Source organism: Garra rufa, chromosome 5 (genome assembly GCF_049309525.1).
Source record: "Garra rufa chromosome 5, GarRuf1.0, whole genome shotgun sequence".
Lineage (NCBI taxonomy): Eukaryota > Metazoa > Chordata > Actinopteri > Cypriniformes > Cyprinidae > Garra > Garra rufa.
This window is the reverse complement of record NC_133365.1, coordinates 55,586,241-55,606,923: the sequence shown is the minus strand read 5'-3', so window position 1 is coordinate 55,606,923 and position 20,683 is coordinate 55,586,241. Positions and strand designations below refer to the sequence as shown.

Sequence of the window (20,683 nt, the reverse complement as noted above, 5' to 3'; positions counted from 1 at the left end):
ATAAGAGCTTGACTGCTTTATATGATATGGAAAAGATTAGTTTTACAGAAGAAATAAAGTCATAGGTTTGCATCAGTATAAAGGAGAACGGAATGTTCGTTTTTCTCTGAACTGTTCCTTTAAGAGCGCAGCCGTGATCTTTCTATCATCTTGGTTTCCTCTTTTCTCTGCACCCGTCTCTCATATAATCCTCCTCCCAATAGATCAAGTCTCTCTTTCCAAAATCTGGCTGAGGAGAAGGAAAAGTGTGAGTCACTGAGTGGCTGCTCCCGAGTCAAAAACTCTGTATGTATGTGTGTGTGTGTGTGTGGAGGAGACGGTTGCTATGGCTTCACAGATGACGTCATCCTCTCTGCACCGTGGCAACTGTATGTTTTATATCTGATGATGAGCACCAGGTCCAGCTGGCACGAGCACCTGACCGAGCAGACACGCGTTACACACTCGGAAAACCCCTGACATTCAGGAAAAGCCATAGAAAAGAAAATCCCAAATGTGATCACAATAAATCATCCAGAGTTTCAGAAGAGGTCTTAAACTGTGCACAGATTTGCCAGTCTCATTACATTACATATATACATACACACACATATATATATAAAGTTTTCATACACTTGATTCCTTGAACAGTTAAACTGACTGCTGTTCTTCAGAAAAATCCTTTAGGTCCCACAAATTCTTTGGTTTTCCGGCATTTTTGTGTATTTGAACCCTTTCCAACAAATGACTGTATGATTTTGAGATCTGACTGAGGACAACTGAGGGACTCATATGCAACTATTACATAAGGTTCAAACACTCACTGATGCTCCAGAAGGAACAAACATGCATTAAGAATTATAAAAAAATCAAGGTAAATTTTTCCCCCGGCTCTTAATGCATTGTTTTTCCTTCTGGAGCATCAGTGAGTGTTTGAACCTTCTGTAATAGTTGCGTATGAGTCCCTCAGTTGTCCTCAGTGTGAAAAGATGGATCTCAAAATCATACAGTCATTGCTGGAAAGGGTTCAAATACACAAAAATGCTGGAAAACCAAAGAATTTGTGGGACCTGAAAGAATTTATGTGAAGAACAGCAGGCAGTTTAACTGTTCAGGACAAATAAGGGACTTATGAACAACTATCACTAAACAAAAAACACATCAGGTAACAACACAGCATTAAGAATCAAGTGTATGAAAACTTTTGAACTGTATTATTCTTGTAAATTCAACTATTATTTCTCTTGTGGACTATATGTACTGTAAACATCTTATTCAGGTCAGTACTAAATAAAAAATAACATTTGCCTGATCCCTCCTATTTTGGTAAAACAATAATTAACATTTTGCAGATTCTGCAAAACTTTTGACCTCAATTGTATAATACATTTACCATACAATGCTTTTTTTTTTTTACCAAAAAACAAAACAAAACAAAACTAAATTTATTAACTATATTACTTAAATACCATTTTTTACAACTACAATACTACTAGTATACTTATAAATATATCTTCTCTACCTAATCAGAAAATTATTATTTAAGTATAATTGATATACTATGATAGTTTAGTATTCTGAATTAGTTTTTATTTTTATATTTTACATTTTAATTTTATCGTTAAAGTTTTAGTCATTTTGATGTGCTTTTGTCATTTTTTTATTTATTTATTTTTTTTATTTAGATTGATTTTTATTTTTAGTTGTTTTAGTACTTCAACTTGGATTTTTTTACATTTTATTTCAGTTAACATTTATTTTATTTCAATTTATCTATTTATTTATTGGTTTTAGTTTTAGGTCATGTTTTTTTAACAGGGTTATCATCATTAAGTATTTTCATCTATGTAATTTTAGGAGCAGAAAACTTGATTCTTCAGTCAAACAAACTGAGACTTTACATCTCATGAGCATCAATCAGAAACCTCTCCGCCGCAGGAAGCATCACGTGCCCTGTTCTTTTTTTGTCCGCTCCAGCTGGCCGGTGTGTGTTTTTACAGGCGTTACAGCAGGGCGCGGTGCTCGCTCTGGTGGGTAGGGGAATACCGGGCCGTGCCTGCTGGGCTCCGGGCCCCTGACGGCCAGCCAGACGGCTGTGGTGCACCAGTCAGCCTACAGACTCCACCATCGCCTGACCGCCCGCCCGCCCTGACGGTTTATTTTAGCTCTGTCGGCTCTAATCAGTTCCAGCCGCGTGTGGCGGAGACTAAAAATCACTCTTCCTAGTATATATATACATACAGTTCTCACACACACACACACACACACACACACACACACATGTTGGGTTTACATGTTTTATGGGGACATTCCATAGGCGTAATGGTTTTTATACTGTACAAACCGTATTTTCTATCGCCCTAACCCTACCCTACACCTAAACCTAGCCCTCACAGGAGATTGTGCACACTTTTACTTACTCAAAAAAACTCATTGTGCATGATTTATAAGCCTGTTTCCTCATGGGGACCTAAGAAATGTCCCCACAAGGTCAAAATCTACTGGTATTCCTATCCTTGTGGGGACATTTGGTCCCCACAACGTGATGAATACCAGGTACACACACACACACACACACACACACACACACACACACACACACACACACACACACACACACACACACACACACACTCGCACGCTCACTGGAGTGTGTGAGTCCTCTGCACTCTTTCTATCTGTTACTTAGTCTCTCATCACTGTTATTATCACTCATATTAAAGGAGAAGTTCACTTCCAGAACAAAAATGTACAGATAATGTACTCACCCCCTTGTCATCCAAGATGTTCATGTGTGTGTCTTTCTTCAGTCGTAAAGAAATTATGTTTTTTGAGGAAAACATTTCAGGATTTCTCTCCATATAGTGGACTTCTATGGTGTCTGCAAGTTTGAACTTCCAAAATGCAATTTAAATGCAGCTTCAAAGGGCTCTCAGCTGAGGAAGAAGTGTCTTATCTAGTGAAACGATTTTCTAAAAAAATTGACAATTTAAATACTTTTTAACCTCAAACACTTAGGGTATGTCTAAAAACTCCCATCTCATTTTCTCCTCCAACTTCAAAATCCTACATCGCTGCAGAAGTACCAACTCAGTGTTTACAGTAAACAAAGAAGATCAAACGCCCTTTACAAAAAAAAAAAAAAAAAAGGTAAAACAGGGATGTAGGATGATTTTGAAGTTGGAAGAGAAAATGAGATGGGAGTTTTTAGACATACCCTGTCTTGTCCAAGCATTTAAGGTTAAAATGTATATAAACTGTCAATTATTTTTTAGAAAATATCTGATCATTTCACTATAAGACCTTTCTTCCTCGGCTGGGATTGTTTAGAGCCCTTTGAAGCTGCATTTAAACTGCATTTTGGAAGTTCAAACCTGCGGGCACCATAGAAATCCACTATATGGAGAGAAATCTTGAAATGGTTTCCTCAGAAAACATATTTTTTTTACAACTGAAGAAAGAAAGACATGAACATCTCGGATGACAAGGGGGTGAGTACATTATCTGTACATTTTTGTTCTGGAAGTAAACTATTCCTTTAATGATCCGAACAAACTCATAACACTACGTATAAACAGTTTTAATCTCATAGATGATAAAATAGAGGAAAAAAATCCCACAGAAGCAAATGTATCTTTTTCTTAAATGTGCTTCTCTGGGAGTACCCAAGACCAACTGCATAGAACTTGTTTGTCTTCTGTCTTTTTCTTCAAGGTCCTAATCAATTTCTAGCCAAAGTCCCTGAAACACAATCAGCAAAATGAAACCTAAGCATTCTCTCAGTCTTTCTCATTTGTGCACACATTAATCTTAGCAAACTCTGTTCTGCCCCCTGCAGGAGAAAGAGAAGAAGTACATGCTGCAGGTGGACAATCTGAAGTTCAGAGATGTGGAGAAGGGCTTTATGTCCAGCAAGCACATCTTTGCCCTGTTCAACACTGAGCAAAGGTCAGTGGTCATAATCCTTAATAATGACTGCAAAAAGCCAACATAAAAAAGCTTCCACAACCTGCTTAACCTTTGTCACATGACAACATTTAGAATAAAACAGGATGTTCAATGCTGTGGCCACAGCCATATCACCCTGCAGCCCAAGATCGGTTGCTCACTGAAGCTAAGCAGGGCTGAGCCTGGTCAGTACCTGGATGGGAGACCTCCTGGGAAAACTAGGTTGCTGTTGGAAGTGGTGTTAGTGAGGCCAGCAGGGGGGTGCTCACCCTGTGGTCTATGTGGGTCCTAATGCCCCAGTATAGTGATGGGGACACTATACTGTAAAAAGCACCGTCCTTCGGATGAGATGTTAAACCGAGGTCCTGACTCTCTGTGGTCACAAAAAATCCCATGGCACTTCTCGTAAAGAGTAGGGGTGTAACCCCGGTGTCCTGGCCAAATTCCCTCCACTGGCCCTAGTCAATCATGGCCTCCTAATAATCCCCTTCCATTAAATTGGCTATATCACTCTCTCCTCTCCACCTGTAGCTGGTGTGTGGTGAGCGTACTGGCGCCGTTGTACTGTGGCTGCCGACGCATCATCCAAGTGGATGCTGCACACTGGTGGTGGTTGAGGAGAGATCCCCCATATGATTGTAAAGCGCTTTGGGTGTACGGAAATACACATGAAAGCGCTATACAAATGCATCATTCATTCATTCATTCATTCATTCAATGTTTATTATTGAACCTTTAGACATTTTTTAAAATCTAAAAAAGATTTGCATATGTTTTTTGTTGACTATCATATAATCTGATTTAGTAAGAATATGGAGGAAAAATTCAGTCAGTATTGCCTTATATAAACTTGCAATTGCAAGAAAAAAGTCAGAATTGTGAGACAAAAAGTTGCAATTCTGAAAATTAAAGTAGCAATTGTGTCTTTTTTTTCTCCTCAGAACTCGCAATTCTGACTTTAGAACTTGCAATTACTTGTTTATATCTCACAACTCTGAGAAAAAGTCAGTATTGCAAACACAAACTCGCAAGTGCAAGAAAAACAATTTTTTGCAATTGTGAGATTATATCCTGCAATTGTGCATTTATATCTCACAGTTCTGAGAAAAAAGTAAGAATTGCGAGATACAAACTTGCAATTTCTCGCAATTATCTCCAACTTTACAACTTGCAATTGTGAGTTTATATCACACAATTCTGAGGAAAAAAAGACAGAATTGTAAGATAAAAAGTCACAGTGACCTTTTGTATTTATTGCAGGCTTCCATAAGATGCTGATATTTTTATGAGTAAATTCTGATGCTTGTAATCTAAATCAATGAGATCTTTCTCAGATACTGACACAAAAATGATCTAAATATTAGTGGTCACTCTATTCTCCTTTTATATATGTATTAGTAAGATGAGATTGAACTGATCCAAACATACAGTATAATGCAAGGCAATCCAATGATGAATAAGAGATGAACAAATAAATGTTCCTCAAAAGATGCAAGATGTCCAATAAGTATTTATCTGGAAATATGACTACAGTTATTCTGACGTTTGCTTAATAAAAATCAGTCAAGACTTGACTGCAAAAAAACATAAAAGAGAATTTTACTTGATCAATTCCATCATGTTAAGTTTAAAGACTAGTCTAATGCATCTAATGTAATGACAGGAACGTGTATAAGGACTACCGTCAGCTGGAGTTGGCTTGTGAGAGTCAGGAGGACGTGGACGGATGGAAGGCGTCGTTCCTGCGTGCCGGCGTCTACCCAGAGCGTGTGGTGGTGTGTGTTCAGATTGATCAGATGTGAGTATGAAAGAATAAATGGATAAATGATGCACCTCAAAATGCTTTTCTCTTTCTCTTCCCATTGCATCACACTAGGAGAAGGAAAAGGTACTTTGCAACTCAAAGTTTTGAGTTGCATTTCAGTTTTTTGTTTCTTTTGCACTGCCCTTGTCCATGTTTGCGTGACTGTGTCTGTGTGCTTCTGTAGAGCGATGCTGGTGAAGAGAACGGGTCGGACAATTTCATGCACTCCATGGATCCTCAGCTGGAGAGGCAGGTGGAGACCATCCGGAACCTGGTGGACTCCTACATGGGCATCGTCAACAAGACTGTACGAGACCTGATGCCCAAGACCATCATGCATCTGATGATCATTAACGTAAGCAGCATTAGAAGCTCATCTGTGTTCAGCATTGGTGAAATGTTGTTAGTTCAAACCCCACAAGGGTGGATTCATGAAATATCATCTACTAAGACAGTCCATAACCCTATAAATCATATTCAAAGCATACATTCCTAAGGTTCTAAATGGTCAATGTGATCAAAACTTTGCATGTTTTTTGTTGACAAATCTTATTTGATTTTTATCAAGTAAACATCAGAATAACTGCAGTAATATTTCCAGATGAACACTTACTGGACTGAAGCAGCTTGGCTTTACTTGATTCTCCATGCATCATTTTGTAGAAATATCAGTCTTAAATCTAATCAGGATCTTTTGTGGAACCTTTGTTTCCAGAAGCATTGCTTTCAATGTTCCTAAGTGGAGGAATGATCTTCCCAAGCCTCAAACATTTATTTGTTCATCTCTTAATCATCAACGGATTGCATTGCAATATATGTTTGAATCATTTCAGTCTCATCTTACTAAGACATATTATTGGAGATATAGAGTGACCAGTAATATTTACATCATTTTATGTCAGTATCTGCCGTACTGTTAAAAGATCTCACTGATTTACATTACAATCGGAATTTCATCATAGAAATACAGCATCTGCACAAAAATGCATATTGAGTCTCTGAATAAAGTTGCTTTGTCCTTTATATTCTCACTATATCACACTATATAAACCATAAACATGATAGATCAAATATGATACTTTAAAAACAAACACATTTGCAAACTTTTAGATTTACTTACACAATTTTGGGATCGGTAAGATTTGTAATGCTTTTTAAAGGAGACTTTTCTGCTCATCAAGGCTGATAATCAGTGTAATATTGTGAAATGTTAATGCAATTTAAAATAGTGGTTTTCTATTTTAATGTACTTTAAAATATAATTTGTTTCTGTAATGCAAAGCTGAATTTTCAGCATCATTACTTCAGTCTTCAGTTTCATATGATCATTCACTGATGGAAACAGTTGTGCTGCTTAATTTATTTATTTATTTTTAACCTGTGATACTTTCTCAGGATTCTTTGATAAATAAAACTTTAAAAAGAACAGCATTTATTTACAATAGAAAACTTTTGTAAGCTTTTAAAGTTTGGGGTCAGACTTTTTTTTTTATTTCCTTCTCTCTTTGAAAGAAATTAATACTTTTATTCAGCTAGGATGTGTTAAACTGATGAAAAGTGATAGTAAAGACATTATTGTTAGAAAATATTCCAATTTTGACTAAATGCTGTTCTTTTTAACTTTTTATTCATCAAAGAAACCTGAAAAAAAGTATCACAGGTTCCAAAAAATATTAAGCAGCACAACTGTTTCCAACATTGATAATAAAAAGTAATAAATCAGTATATTAGAATGGTTTCTGAAAGATCATGTGACACTGAAGACTGATTAATGGCTGATTAAAATTCTGATTTGCTTCACAGAAATAAATTACATTTCAAAGTATATTAAAATAAAAATCCTCCTTTTGAAAATTTTTTAAAAGTAAAATTTTCCTGACTGTTATCCTAACATCTGATCTCTCAGACGAAGGAGTTCATCAATGCGGAGCTGTTGGCTCAGCTGTACTCGTGTGGAGATCAGAACACTCTGATGGAGGAGTCGGCCGAACAGGCGCAGCGGCGTGACGAGATGCTTCGCATGTACCACGCTCTCAAAGAAGCACTGAACATCATCGGTGACATCAGCACCACCACCATCTCCACCACTCTGCCTCCGCCTGTGGACGACTCCTGGCTCCAGGTGCAGCGCACCGGCTCCGGAGGAAGGTGCGTTCAAGACGGAGAGTACAGATGGATGGCACATGGATAAACAGATGGGCTGATCGAGAAAATTAGGACTCCAGTGGGGAATTAAGGTCTTGATGTAAAAATAGGCATTAAATATCTTACTGAGATATTTCTCTGCTCCTATTCACTATTTAAAATCAGAATGTAATGTTTCTAAATATTAATTTAGGTTATTATTATTAAAAAAAAAAACTCCAGATCAAGGTTAAAGAGTAGTATAATATCCTATACTGTATTAAATATTTAATTTAAATATTTTATTAGTATAAAACATAATAATAATTATATTTTATTCATTTATGCAAGGGTGTAGAATTTAGAAGACAAACTTCGATGAGGTTCGCAAATCATTTGATTCTGGTCGGGACTTTGGTGCGGGTTTGCAAATCATTAAAATCAGATCGGAACTTCAGAGCGAAAAAATTGCAGATCATTTAATTCAGATCAGAACTTCGATGGGGGTTCGCATATCATCTGATTCAGATCAGTATTTTGGGGGTTTGCGAAGCATTTGATTCAGATCGGAACTTCGCAAATTATTTGTGATTCACGCTCTGAAGTTCCGTTCTGATTTTAATGATTTGCAAAACTGCACCAAAGCCCTGATCTGAATCAAATGATTGGCAAACTCCCAACACTCTGAACTTTGAAGGGGGTTCACGAAGCATTTGATTCAGATCAGAACTTCGACGGGGCTTCGTGAATCATTTGAGTCAGATCAGAACTTCGATGCAGGTTTGCAAATCATTTTATTCAGATCGGAACCTCGATGGGATCTTTTTTTTCAGATTTTTTTATGAAACAGTAAAAAACATCAAACCATAAGGCAGTGCAGTTATAAAAACAAAACAAAGAATAAAGTGTACATAAATACAAAGCTCATATAAAATAGTTTTATTATAGTAAAACTATAGCAACCATGTTTTATTTATTAATTTATTTGTATAACCACAGTTTTACTACAAATACCATGGTTAAACTATGGCAAAACCATGCCCTGATACTCATTGTAAGAATTTACTCATCCTGTTTGGGTTCATGCTGGGCTCATGAATATTAATTACGTTATCTAAGAGATCAGTTCAGAAAGGTTCCAAGCAATGTCAGCAAGAGCTCATTAATATTCATGAGGTCCACTCTGTGCCATAATAAGCCACTTCCACCATGAATATGTTACTAAGTTACAGACTGGGACAGTGGCGCCACCTGCTGCTGGTATATGAAATTAACTTACTGGCCACCACAGAATCCTAAGAGATGCATACAATTAAATATGTAACTAAGAAAAGTTGATTTCTAGTGATTTTGATTGATTTTTACCTTTGTTGCTCTTTACCTTTAACTTTTAGAATGTGATGCAAAACAGTCTATGTAGTGGTAAATAAAATAAGATTGACTTTGATTAAGTCTAAGTCAAAAGTATATGTTATCACAAAAGAGAAATGTGTTATTAATTAATTAATATTTCTCCGTTAGGTCTCCGGCGACCAGCCCGACCCCTCAGAGACGGGCCCCTCCTCCAGGGCCTCCGGCACGCCCAGTTTCTCGTGGCTCGGCCCCGGGCCCCCCTGCTGCCGGCGGGCCACCCGTTCCCTCCCGTCCGGGAGCCTCTCCGGACCCCTTCGGTGGGCCCCCTCCTCAGGTCCCATCCCGGCCTAACCGCGCTCCACCGAGCGTGCCCAGGTGAGACTCAATTACGTCAGACAATTAAAAACTGCTAATGAAATCATATATTTGTGCTGGAAAATAATAATGTGCTCAGATTTGAGGTATAAATTCTGCAGCACTAGCGCCACCTTTTGGAGTTGAAATCTGCAGGATGTTTGTTAACTGATGGTAGACAACCAATTCTGTCTCATGTTGCTAGTGCAGCAGAAATGATACACAATGTACATGAAACATTCAGAAATGCTCAGACAAGACTAACCTTCTAGTCCCGCAGTCTAATAAGACCATCCGTTTGCTCTTAGCCGCGGAATGTGAGACTCTAACCGGTGGAATAAGTGCAGTGGTGTGGGTGAGTTAACCGGTCACCATACCAACGTTTAAACGATAAGCAGCAATCACTGAAATTCAGCTCATTGTTTATCAAAGTGTCATCAAATCAGATTCAGATGTTCACAGTCTGGCGTCCTGCTTCAAACTCTAATTATCGTTCAAACGTTACAGATTTAAACCATTTGATGCACAATGTGTTCTCAGTAGGGCTGGGTGATAGAACAAAACATTCACAGTGATTTTGCTTATGCAATATTGTGTATATTGTGATGATTTCAATGTGTTTTCTAATTGCTTTGACTTCGACTTGTTACTATTAATACATTAAGACAGAAATGTTTTTGGTTTAAGTTAAAATTAATTTCTGTGAAATAGTTTATTGTCCAATTCACAGAAATAGCCTTTTTTATAAATTAAAATGTTTTAGCACAAATACACTACCATTCAAAAGTTGTGGGGTCAGTAATATTTTATTGTTTCTAAAAGAAGTTGCTTATGCTGATCAAAATTGTGAAATATTTTTACAATTTAATATAGCCATTTTCTATGTAAATATTTTGTGACCTTTAATTTATTCCTGTGATCAAAACTGAATTTTTAGCATGTCTTCAGTGTCACATGATACTCCGGAAAGCATTCTAATATGCTGATTTGCTGCTCAAAAACATTTCTGATTATTGTCATGTTTTTTATGGAAACGGTGATGCATTATATTTTTTTAAGAGTCTTTAAGTTCAACAGTTCAAAATAACAGCATTTATTCAAAATTTAAATCTTTGCTATCACTTTTTTATCAATTTTAACACCTCCTTGGTGAATGAAAGTATTAATTTACTCACCCCAAACTTTTAGATGGTAGATTTAATTTTATAAAAAAAGATTTCTATTTTAAATAAATGCAGATTTTTCAACTTTTTATTTGTTAAACAATTCTGGAAAAAAATCACAGGTTTCAAGAAAATATTAAGCAGCACAACATTGTGCTGTTTTCAAGTTTTCAACATTGATAATAAAATAACTTTTTTTTAAATTGTTAATAATTTACACTATGGTCCAAAATTTAAGTTTAGTTACTTTTTTCTTAGAAATTAATACTTTTGGTCATTGAGGATACATTAAATTAACCAAAAGTGACCATTAAGAGATTTATGTTACAAAAGATTTCTTTCAAATAACTGCAGTTCTTTTGAACTGTTGAAATTTAAGACTCTTAAAAATATATAATGCATTTTTAACCTTTTATTAATCAAAAATCACAGGTTCCAAAAAAAAAAAAAAAAAAAAATTACGCAGCATAACTGTTTCCAACATTGATAATAACAGTAATTAATCAGCATATTAGAATGATTTTTAAAGAATCATGTGAAACTGAATACACACACAAATTGATTACTTTACACCTTCCCCATATTTACATTTAGTATTTAGTACATTTAATCTCGACTAAAATGAGTGTTTGTTTGAAACTGATGCTCAAAATCCAATCAAAAGGCTCATAAATATCAGTAATTGTAACACTTTAACTATATCACCCAGCTCTAAAAGTCAGCACATCTCATGTATGAATGTCTCGATCACGTCGGCACACGTCCGCACCTCACATACTGCAGACAGACGCTTTACTAACTGTCCACAAGACGGTGTGAGGGATGTTTCTGTTCTGTTTTTATTTGTGTTCATTGCTGAAGTTGTCCTCTGTTGCGTGTGATTTGACTCATTCTAACACTAACGCCAAATGCTTGCTTCCTGACAGCAACACACACACACACACACACACACACACACACACACACACACACACACACACACACACACACACACACACTTCCCACCAGTTCATTTATGACCCTAACTTTAACGCTGTAGTCCCTGATAAATAATTTGCACGCTGATCTGCAAAACCGCTGAACTGCAAAATCTGTAAACGTCATTGGCTCACGATGATTATGACATTTCTGATGCTTTTAAATTGGGCTGTTAAATACTCAGACAGAGGTTTTGGACGTCAGTCTTTGGTTAGCTTGGATTGGAGAAGTGTTAATGTTTCTGTCTCCTCCATGTTAACTGTGTGTGTCTTGCACATCCCTGTCGCTCTGGCTTCACCCCTCCTGCTGATATTGATTATTTTTCACAGAATTACAATCAGTGACCAATGAGGACTAACGCTTCTGGTACGTCTGTGGTTCTCTCGCCATTCCCCGTCCCTCTGCATGACCGACTGTCTCTGAGACCCTCCGAAACGCACATAAAACAGTGTAGAAATGATCTATTGGGACGCCTGACAATACAAATAAACAATAATTAGCTCTTTACATAGGAATGTTCCGGTTAAATGCAACCGACATGCTGTTGGTTTCCATATACAGGTCTGTTTTAACAAACTGAGAGACGAGTCTGTATGACATTATTTCTGTGGTAAATCGACAGCACGGCACACTGTATTTAACACAGAATATTCTTGATTTTGTAGACGGACAGCAGGTCTCAGAACAGATTCTGTAATGTGCAAACATTACATCAGTTCTCTGAATGTGTGCATTGGGTTTGATTTATTTTCAGTTTTACTTTATTTAATCAAGATATGAAACGCCTTTCCTTCTGCAGCCCCGTGCACTTGTTTTATTTTAGTTTTGCCATTGTTATCTTAATTAAAAAAACACTACAAACATCAAGTCAAATGCTGCACATGTGACCTCTAGGGTGAAACTGAGCAGTGGGGTCAAATGTATTTTGTCCATGTTGTTTGTCTCTTCATGACATCTCATTCTGTCATGGCGTGATCTCTGAATGCTGTACATGTTTTAAAACATGTCTATGTTATGCACAGATCTGTCAGTCATGGATTAGTAATACATAATTTACAGCAAATGGAGTTTATAATTACATTTATTTATTTAATTAAATGTATTAAATGAAAAGTATTAGTAATATTATTAAATAATTATTGGAGATTTCATTTTTAAATTATTTATTTTAGAATTACATTTTTTAATTTTTATATATTTACTTACTACATTATACATATAAAATGTTTTAAACTTTTTATGTATTAATTCCATTCACATTTATTTAAGTTTACATTTATTTAATACTAATATTATTAAAAAATTAATATTAGATTTTTTTTACATTTATTTTATTATCATTACATTTTTATTTTTGCCAAAAATGCTATTTTGTTTTTTTAACACATACAGAAATATATTAATCTTTTTTTTTTGAAAATTTTTCTTTTTTTATTAATTATTTCTTTTACAATTAAATTATTTAATTATTATAAAATAATTTCTTGATTTTATATATATATATATATATATATATATATATATATGATTTTTTTTAAATGTACGCATTTTATTTAAATCTATTTCAATTTACATTTATTTAATAAAAATGATTATTAATATTATTAGACAATTAATGTTAGATTTTTATTTTTTATTATCATAAAATTAATTTCTTGAATTTGTTTAGATAATGACAAAAATGCAATTTATTTGTTTATATTAATAAATAATGGTATTACTAACTAATAATTTATTTTAAAACTACTTTATTATAAACCTTATATTTTAGCCGCAGATATTTAATTTATGACTTCGGCAAAACTACGAGATTAAATAACCTGAATGATGATGCCTTCAGTAATTTAATTCAATTCAGTAATTTTAATTCAATTTTTTAGTGCAAAATATTTTAATTTTAAATTCACATTTAATAAACATAATTTTGTGAATGTTTGCTGTGTGTGTGTGTGTGTGTGTGTGTGTGTGTGTGTGTGTGTGTGTGTGTGTGTGTGTGTGTGTGTGTGTGTGTGTGTGTGTGTGTGTGTGTGTGTGTGTGTGTGTGAGTGTGTGTGTGTGAGTGTGTGTGTGTGTGTGTGTGTGTGTCTGTTACTCATCCATCTTCTCTCTGTGTTCCCATGGCAGCCGACGACCCCCGGCCTCACCTACTCGACCCTACCGACCCACAGACTCCTCCTTGTTAGACTATTAGCCCCTCCCACACCTGTGACAGACAGCGAGGACAGACACGCCCACCCAGCCAGAACTCCTCCCCCACCTGTTCCTCAACTCACACACACTAATATTACTACACACAATTCAGCCTCACTTGGACAGCACAACAACTCTACAACCCTCTGTCACAGTTTCACCTTCATTTCACACTATTCTATCATCATCAAACCAAAGTTTAGAAAAGCTGGAAGTTTAAAACCCCTTAGAAACTGTAGATCTAGAACACAGCGGGTTTTTTATATTAAACTCTGACAGACGGTTGATGAGTTTTACATCACTGTTTTATGATCTCCACCATGGCTCCTTATCTTAAACAATGAGCTTGACAAGAAAAGTTAGATGAATGAGCATAGGGTTTCTGTCGCTTTATTTATTTTCTGTCATCTTTAAGCTTCTTTTGGTTAGCAGACACTTGATTTTCCTGCTGTTTACAGATGCATTATCTCTCCAAAGCGTGATCTGGAGTCTGATGATAACTGCATCTTCTGGAATGAGCTTGTGTGCATCTGTATTTCTGTACATTACTTTGGCTCTTTTTGTTTTTGTTTCGTATGTGTGTCGGCCTGCAGTGGTCCCTGAGCTCACGGGCCAGAAGACGACACCAATCTCCCCGAAGGGTAATAAACTTTCCCATAGTTCCACAGTCATTCTACATGAGTGTTTCCCATTTTGAATCACGGGTCTTTTACTGTAGGTTTATGAGAAAGTCATTGACAGTAAAGTTGCAGACAAAACATGGACAGAGTTGTTTAAATGTGAACATTAGGTCAAGTCATTAAGTCAACACTATAATGACTTGCATTAATGTTAAGGCGGAAAAAAAATTAACTAATAGTTATCACCTTACTTACTCAGTTGATTGATTACATTGTTAATTGCAAAAAAATTTTTGTATTACAAGTTTTCTAAAATGTTAGGTTTTAATATGCAAATGAGCCAATATTTAATGAAATATGTGCTAATTTGCATACATTTCTAGTACACAAATCTAAACAGTGGCTGAAGGCAGTTTCAAAATTCTTGTTTAATTCTTTTGACACATAAAAGTCAAATGTTTTTACAGAAGGAATTTTGAGTATCTCATTTTGTCACTCCATAATTCAGAAAACACTTAGAACAGGCAGAAAACGATTGATTTTTTATAGTTTTTTTGGGGAATAAAATGTATAAAATCAAGCAAATTATTTATATAAACAAATACATTTGTAAAAACCTTCAGGATATAGTCAGGAATAAAAATGTTAACACTGATGTGTGTAAGTGCTACTGAAGTGGAGATTTATGGCTCAGTGTAGGAGAAAAAACTCTTGGCCTTTAAAAATATGTATTGTAATTGAAATCTGTTGACACGAATAGATAAAGCGCTATAAAAGGAAGACTTAACAATGTCTTTTGGGTGTTTTCTTTACATTAGTCTGAAAAAAAAAACACTTTATGAAAAACCAAAAAGCCCAAAATCTCAAACTTGACAGGTGCATGAAAAAACACTGTTTTTGCCTGCAGTGTCTCCCCTTAATAATCATATCTGTAACTCACATAAATTTCACTACAACATAATATACAGTGCCAGTGAACATATCTGGACACTCAAGCCAGAAATAAATGTCTAAATGTCATTACCCAGGGGTGTTCATGAGGAAAACGCAACTGATTCAAATGAATCATATGGCTCATTAAATGATTCACTTTTTCGAAGCGCACGCTGGCGACATCTGCTGGTCGAAACCTTGTAAATTCAACGAGAATATAGTACAAAAATATATAAAGTCGCCTTACAAACAAGTTAAAAATGTTTTAATGTGTTAAATATAATCTACAATTCATTACATATTAAATCGGTGAGTATTTTGTCTGAGAACAATTAAAATATAGCAGACACTGGTTCTTGTGTTCATCGAGAAAACATCCATAGATAATGAATCACATGACTCTGAATCACTGAATCGAAACAAAAGATTCGACTCTTCATGCAGCGGCAGTTTTTCGTAAATAATACGCCGTTTTAACCGTTTAGACTAGTTTACATCAGCTCTTATAATCATTAGACACTTTGTTAAACAGTTCATAATGTTATTTACTGCACGGCGGCAGAGAATAAAGTTAATCCAAGTTTTACCTGTTGCCGATTCAACACGAGATGCTGAAGCTCCCAATTTTCCTCAAATGACATTTAAATCGGGTTTACGTTGAAAACACACAATGTTTGTGTGTGCGCCATCGTATCCTGAGGTAAATCCAACTTAAAATGTATTAAAATATCAAGTAAACGTTTCATTTTCAGCCTAAAAGTGACACGAAAATCCACTGAGGGAATTTTTAACCGAGCAATAACCGTTTCTATTCAGACGCAAGATGGCGCCAAATCATCAAACGCGCGGAGTGATACGACACGAGTAAAAAAGTAGTACCGGCATATTTTAAGGGAAGACACGGCAGGCAAAAAATATATCGTTTTCTGTCGATTCTAAGTAATTTCTGAATTATGGAGTGACAAAAATGAGACATTAAAAATTAATTTGACTAATAAAACTGACTTAATTCAGTGTTTAGATTTTTGTACTAGAAATTTCTGCATATTTCATTAAATAATGTCTCATTTGCATATTTAAACCTAAGATTTTAGAAAACTTGTAAAACAAAAAGTAATTCAAAGTGCAATTATCAATGTAATCAATTAACTGGGTAAGGTGATAACTATTAGTTAATTTATTTTACCCTATTCACCTGCAGTGTCTCGCCTTAAACAAAATAGTTCTCGTGATTATAATTTAAGCATTTTTGTTAAAGGTTAAAGTTAATATATTTGTTAGAATAAAAATACTGCCATATTTAAATGACGTGACTGATCAATCAGAATTAAGTATTCTAGACTAGAGGGGAAAAAATTATTACAACAACTAATAAAAATAAATATTATTAAAAAAATAGGATTAAAGAATTATTATTTTATTAGATTTTAATATTTTATTAAATGTAAAATTGCATTAAATTTTATATTAAATTTAATATTTATTAAAATAAAAAACAGTACTATAATAAGTGGAAAAAAATTAAATAATGTGAAAACAAAAGCGAAATATTTTTTCAGCTGATTTAAACACAATTCTATAGAAGTCCGTTTCTGCCACTGAATAAAAAAATTAAAAAGGTTATTGCGACTTATCTCACAATTCTGACTTTTTTCTCAGAATTGCATGATATAAACTCACAATTCTGAGAAATAAAGTCGCCACTGAATAAAAAATAAAAAAGGCTTTTTTTTTTAACTCTGACTTTTTATCTCACAATTCTGACTTTTTCTCGCAATTTCAAGTTTACATCTCGCACTTAAATCATATAAACTCGAAATTCTGTCTTTTTTTTCCAGAACTGTGATATATAAATGCATAATTGTGAGTTATAAAGTCAGAATTGTGGGATATAAACTCACAATTGAGAGAAATAGAGTTCATATGACAGTTCTGAGAAAAAAAGTCAGAATTGTGTATTTTTTTTATTATTCAGTGGCCTAAACGGGTTTCCATTAGATTACAATATAATCTAAAAAATTTTAAAAGGTTTTTTTTAATCCAGTGATTGACATTTAGACATTTTACGTGTGACTTTAGTGAACAAACACTTTGTGTGGCCACTATGGTAAAGGGATCGTGGGGTTTGTCTTCTCTCCGTGTGCCTCTGTGGACTCTTGAGTTTCTCCTGTCAATCTGTGGAGCTTTCATTTGTCTCAATGCTTACTCTTCTGTCTTTTTTCCTTTTCTGCTTTCATGGCTCAGCCGGTCAAACACGGGCAGCCCTTCTCGCTCCGAGAGCCCCTTTTCTCCACGCGACCCTTAGCACCTCCTCATCGCTTTCTTCTGTTTCTTCTTCCCCACATCGAGTTAAACAACCCGAATCCAGCAGTGCAACAGAACCCACATGAACAAAAGCAAAAGAACACGGAGATAATCTTTCTTTGGTTTTAAGCTCATTGTGGAGATCCAGTATCACAACCATCACACCTTGTGGAATCATTCACCCAAAAAAATAAAAAATTCACCCTTGTGTTGTTTCTTTCTTCCACTAAAGAAAATATTTTGAAGAACTGACTTCCCACTGACTTCCACTGCAAAAAAAAAAAAAAAAAAAAATGCTTTTCTTACTTAGATGTTTTGTCTTGTTTCCAGCCAAAATATCTAAAAATTCTTAAATCAATAAGTAAAACATTGCACAAAATGCTTTTCTTACTTAGGTTTTTATGTCTTGTTTCCAGCCAAAATATCTAAAAATTCTTAAAACAAGAAGGATTTTCTAGATGAGTAAAATTCATTTTCTTGTTTTCAGAAAAAAACAAGTCAAAATTAATTGAGTTTTTGCTTAGAACAAGCAAAATAATCGGCCAATGGGGTAAGAGAAAAAAAATCTTATTTCAAACAGAAAACAAGATTATTTTTCTTACACCATTGGCAGATTATTTAGCTTGTTTCAAGCAAAAACACACTTAATTTTGACTTGTTTTTTTCTGAAAACAAGACAAACATTTTTACTCATCTAGAAAATCTTTCTTGTTTTAAGAATTTTTAGATATTTTGGCTGGAAACAAGACATAAAAACCTAAGTAAGAAAAGCATTTTGTGCAGTGTAGCATGGGCAAACAATGCTGTGGAAGTCAATGGTTTGCCTCTTCAAAATATCTTCCAAAGCCACTGCAGAAAAATCAGTGTTTTGGTCTTTTTCAAGAAACAATGTTTAGCTGCTGGAAAAGCTGATAAAAGCACTAAAATATAATTTTTTTTTTGGTGCAAACATCATAACAACCTAAAAGCTTTCAGGTATGAGGACCTGTGTTCACCCTCAGCTTTTGTCTCAGAAATCATTCATTCATTAGTGAATCTGAACCTTTGGTGGGGCTGGATTGAATTAGAAAGTGCAATATATTCACACTGATCTCATATTCATGTCATTGAATACACTATAGTGCAGTTTTAGGGTGAACAGATGTTCTCAAGACGTTCTTCAGATGCTTGTGAGTTTACAATTGATTAAACACAATTGATTAGAGGTGTCTCTAAAAGGACGAATCATGTTAGGATGGTTTTCCACACACAGGCTGTGTTTGGAATGGAATACTTGCTTACTGTATATACTCGCTGTACAGTATATACTGCTTACTATTTTTAACAAATAGCATGCAAAAGTGCACTATTCAATGCTCAACGGTGTGTGGATTCATTGCATGTTTAAATTCAAATCTGCCATTTTTCCAAATGTAGTCAGTAATTTGCATACTGTGCATAGTGTGCATACTACACACTGCAGAAATAGTAAGAGTAGTATGATATTCTGAACATAGCCATGTTAAAGGTGCCCTAAGCAATTTTTAGTTTAACCACATGGTTTGTCAATCAAACCACAAAATGAATGATGTTTGGACATTTTATGGCATTAAAAAAAGTTTAAATCACCTTTATACACCGCTGGATGTTTTTCATGTGTGTGGACAGACTGTCCCTGTGCATTTCAAAAATGCAAAGTTATCTCAAGATTTTCCTGTCTGTAGTTTGTGGTTCACTATAAAAAATCAAGGTTTAGCAAAAAAAATAATGTTAAAAATCACTCCTGGTCTATGCATAGAAATCATTCCAGTTTGTTCAGCTGTTGTTTTGTTGAAAATGAAAAATATGAGCGCAACCCTCCCCAACGGTGACTGTAATTTTGTCGTTTGTTGTAAAATAATAATAATAATAATAAGTCTGAAGATAATAAAGCCCCTGTTGTGGCATGACCAGACCGTCTGCGGTATATCAATAGTATGTATCCGTCTTCAGCGCACACCAAACCTTCCCAGAATCCACTCTTGAGTCTTAGTAAAACCCAGTAACCAGAAAAGATTTGCTGTAATTTCAAAGTTGAAGCGTTTGTCATGGACATGCTGTATCTTAAGTGTGTCGCGTATCTTTGTGGTGCATTTATGCAAATTGTGCTTCCACTGTTTAGACTAGTCCACATGTATGATTATTGAATATTAAATTATTATGGGTAAGTGATTTATTTAAATGAAGCTTGTGTGGAGGAATAATCCGGGCCTCTTTCTGTGTTTGGACAGAAAGCTGTTACTGAGTGTGTGAACGTGTGTAACGTGTCTCTGCTCAGACCAGTTCGTCATCATTAAAGTTCAGTGTACCAAACATTGTCTTGTTTTTCTTGTCTTAAGAGAATTGGAAAGTTGTTTAAGGATACGAGTCAAATATGAAATGACATGCAAGTGTAGTTTTCTTTGCTGTGCTTATGTATTTCTGTGGAAGGTCACTGCCATCATATAAGACAAAAAATCAGAATTATGACATTGCATCTTTTTGTCTCATAATTATGAGAATTATGTGTGTCAGTTTTGACTTTTTATCTCAGATTTCATATTTTTCTCTCATAATTGAGACTTGGTATGTCTTTATGGTATGACAATTTGACTTTATTTTGAAATAAAAAGGTGAAACAATAAAATATCAAAATTATGACATACCAAATCATAATTATGAGATGAAAAGTCAAAATTGTGACATTAAATGTGAATGAAAGTCAGAAATGACATAACAATTTATAATTATGATACAAAGTCAAAAGTATGACTGTCCTAATTATGAGATAAAAACTCAAAATTATGTCAAAAGGCATAATTATAATATAGAAAGTCAATATTAGGTTAGAATCATGGAATTATGATAATTATGAGATAAAAAGTCAAAATTGTGAGAATCATGAAATGATGGGATAATTGAGAAAATGTTAAAAT

The 20,683-nt window shown here is 34.8% G+C and overlaps 1 protein-coding gene across 1 annotated transcript; it reads left to right on the top strand.

Annotated features, from left to right (window-relative positions):
• Positions 1 to 387: 387 nt before the first annotated feature.
• Positions 388 to 20,081, top strand: LOC141334944 (dynamin-1-like). The gene is made up of 10 exons (XM_073840166.1): positions 388 to 435; positions 1,957 to 2,133; positions 3,818 to 3,927; positions 5,591 to 5,702; positions 5,804 to 5,815; positions 5,916 to 6,086; positions 7,638 to 7,879; positions 9,377 to 9,583; positions 14,487 to 14,534; positions 17,691 to 20,081. Exons 1-9 carry the CDS (start codon positions 388 to 390, stop codon positions 14,494 to 14,496), a joined length of 1,089 nt encoding a protein of 362 aa, XP_073696267.1. The 3' UTR covers positions 14,497 to 14,534; positions 17,691 to 20,081.
• Positions 20,082 to 20,683: the final 602 nt, after the last annotated feature.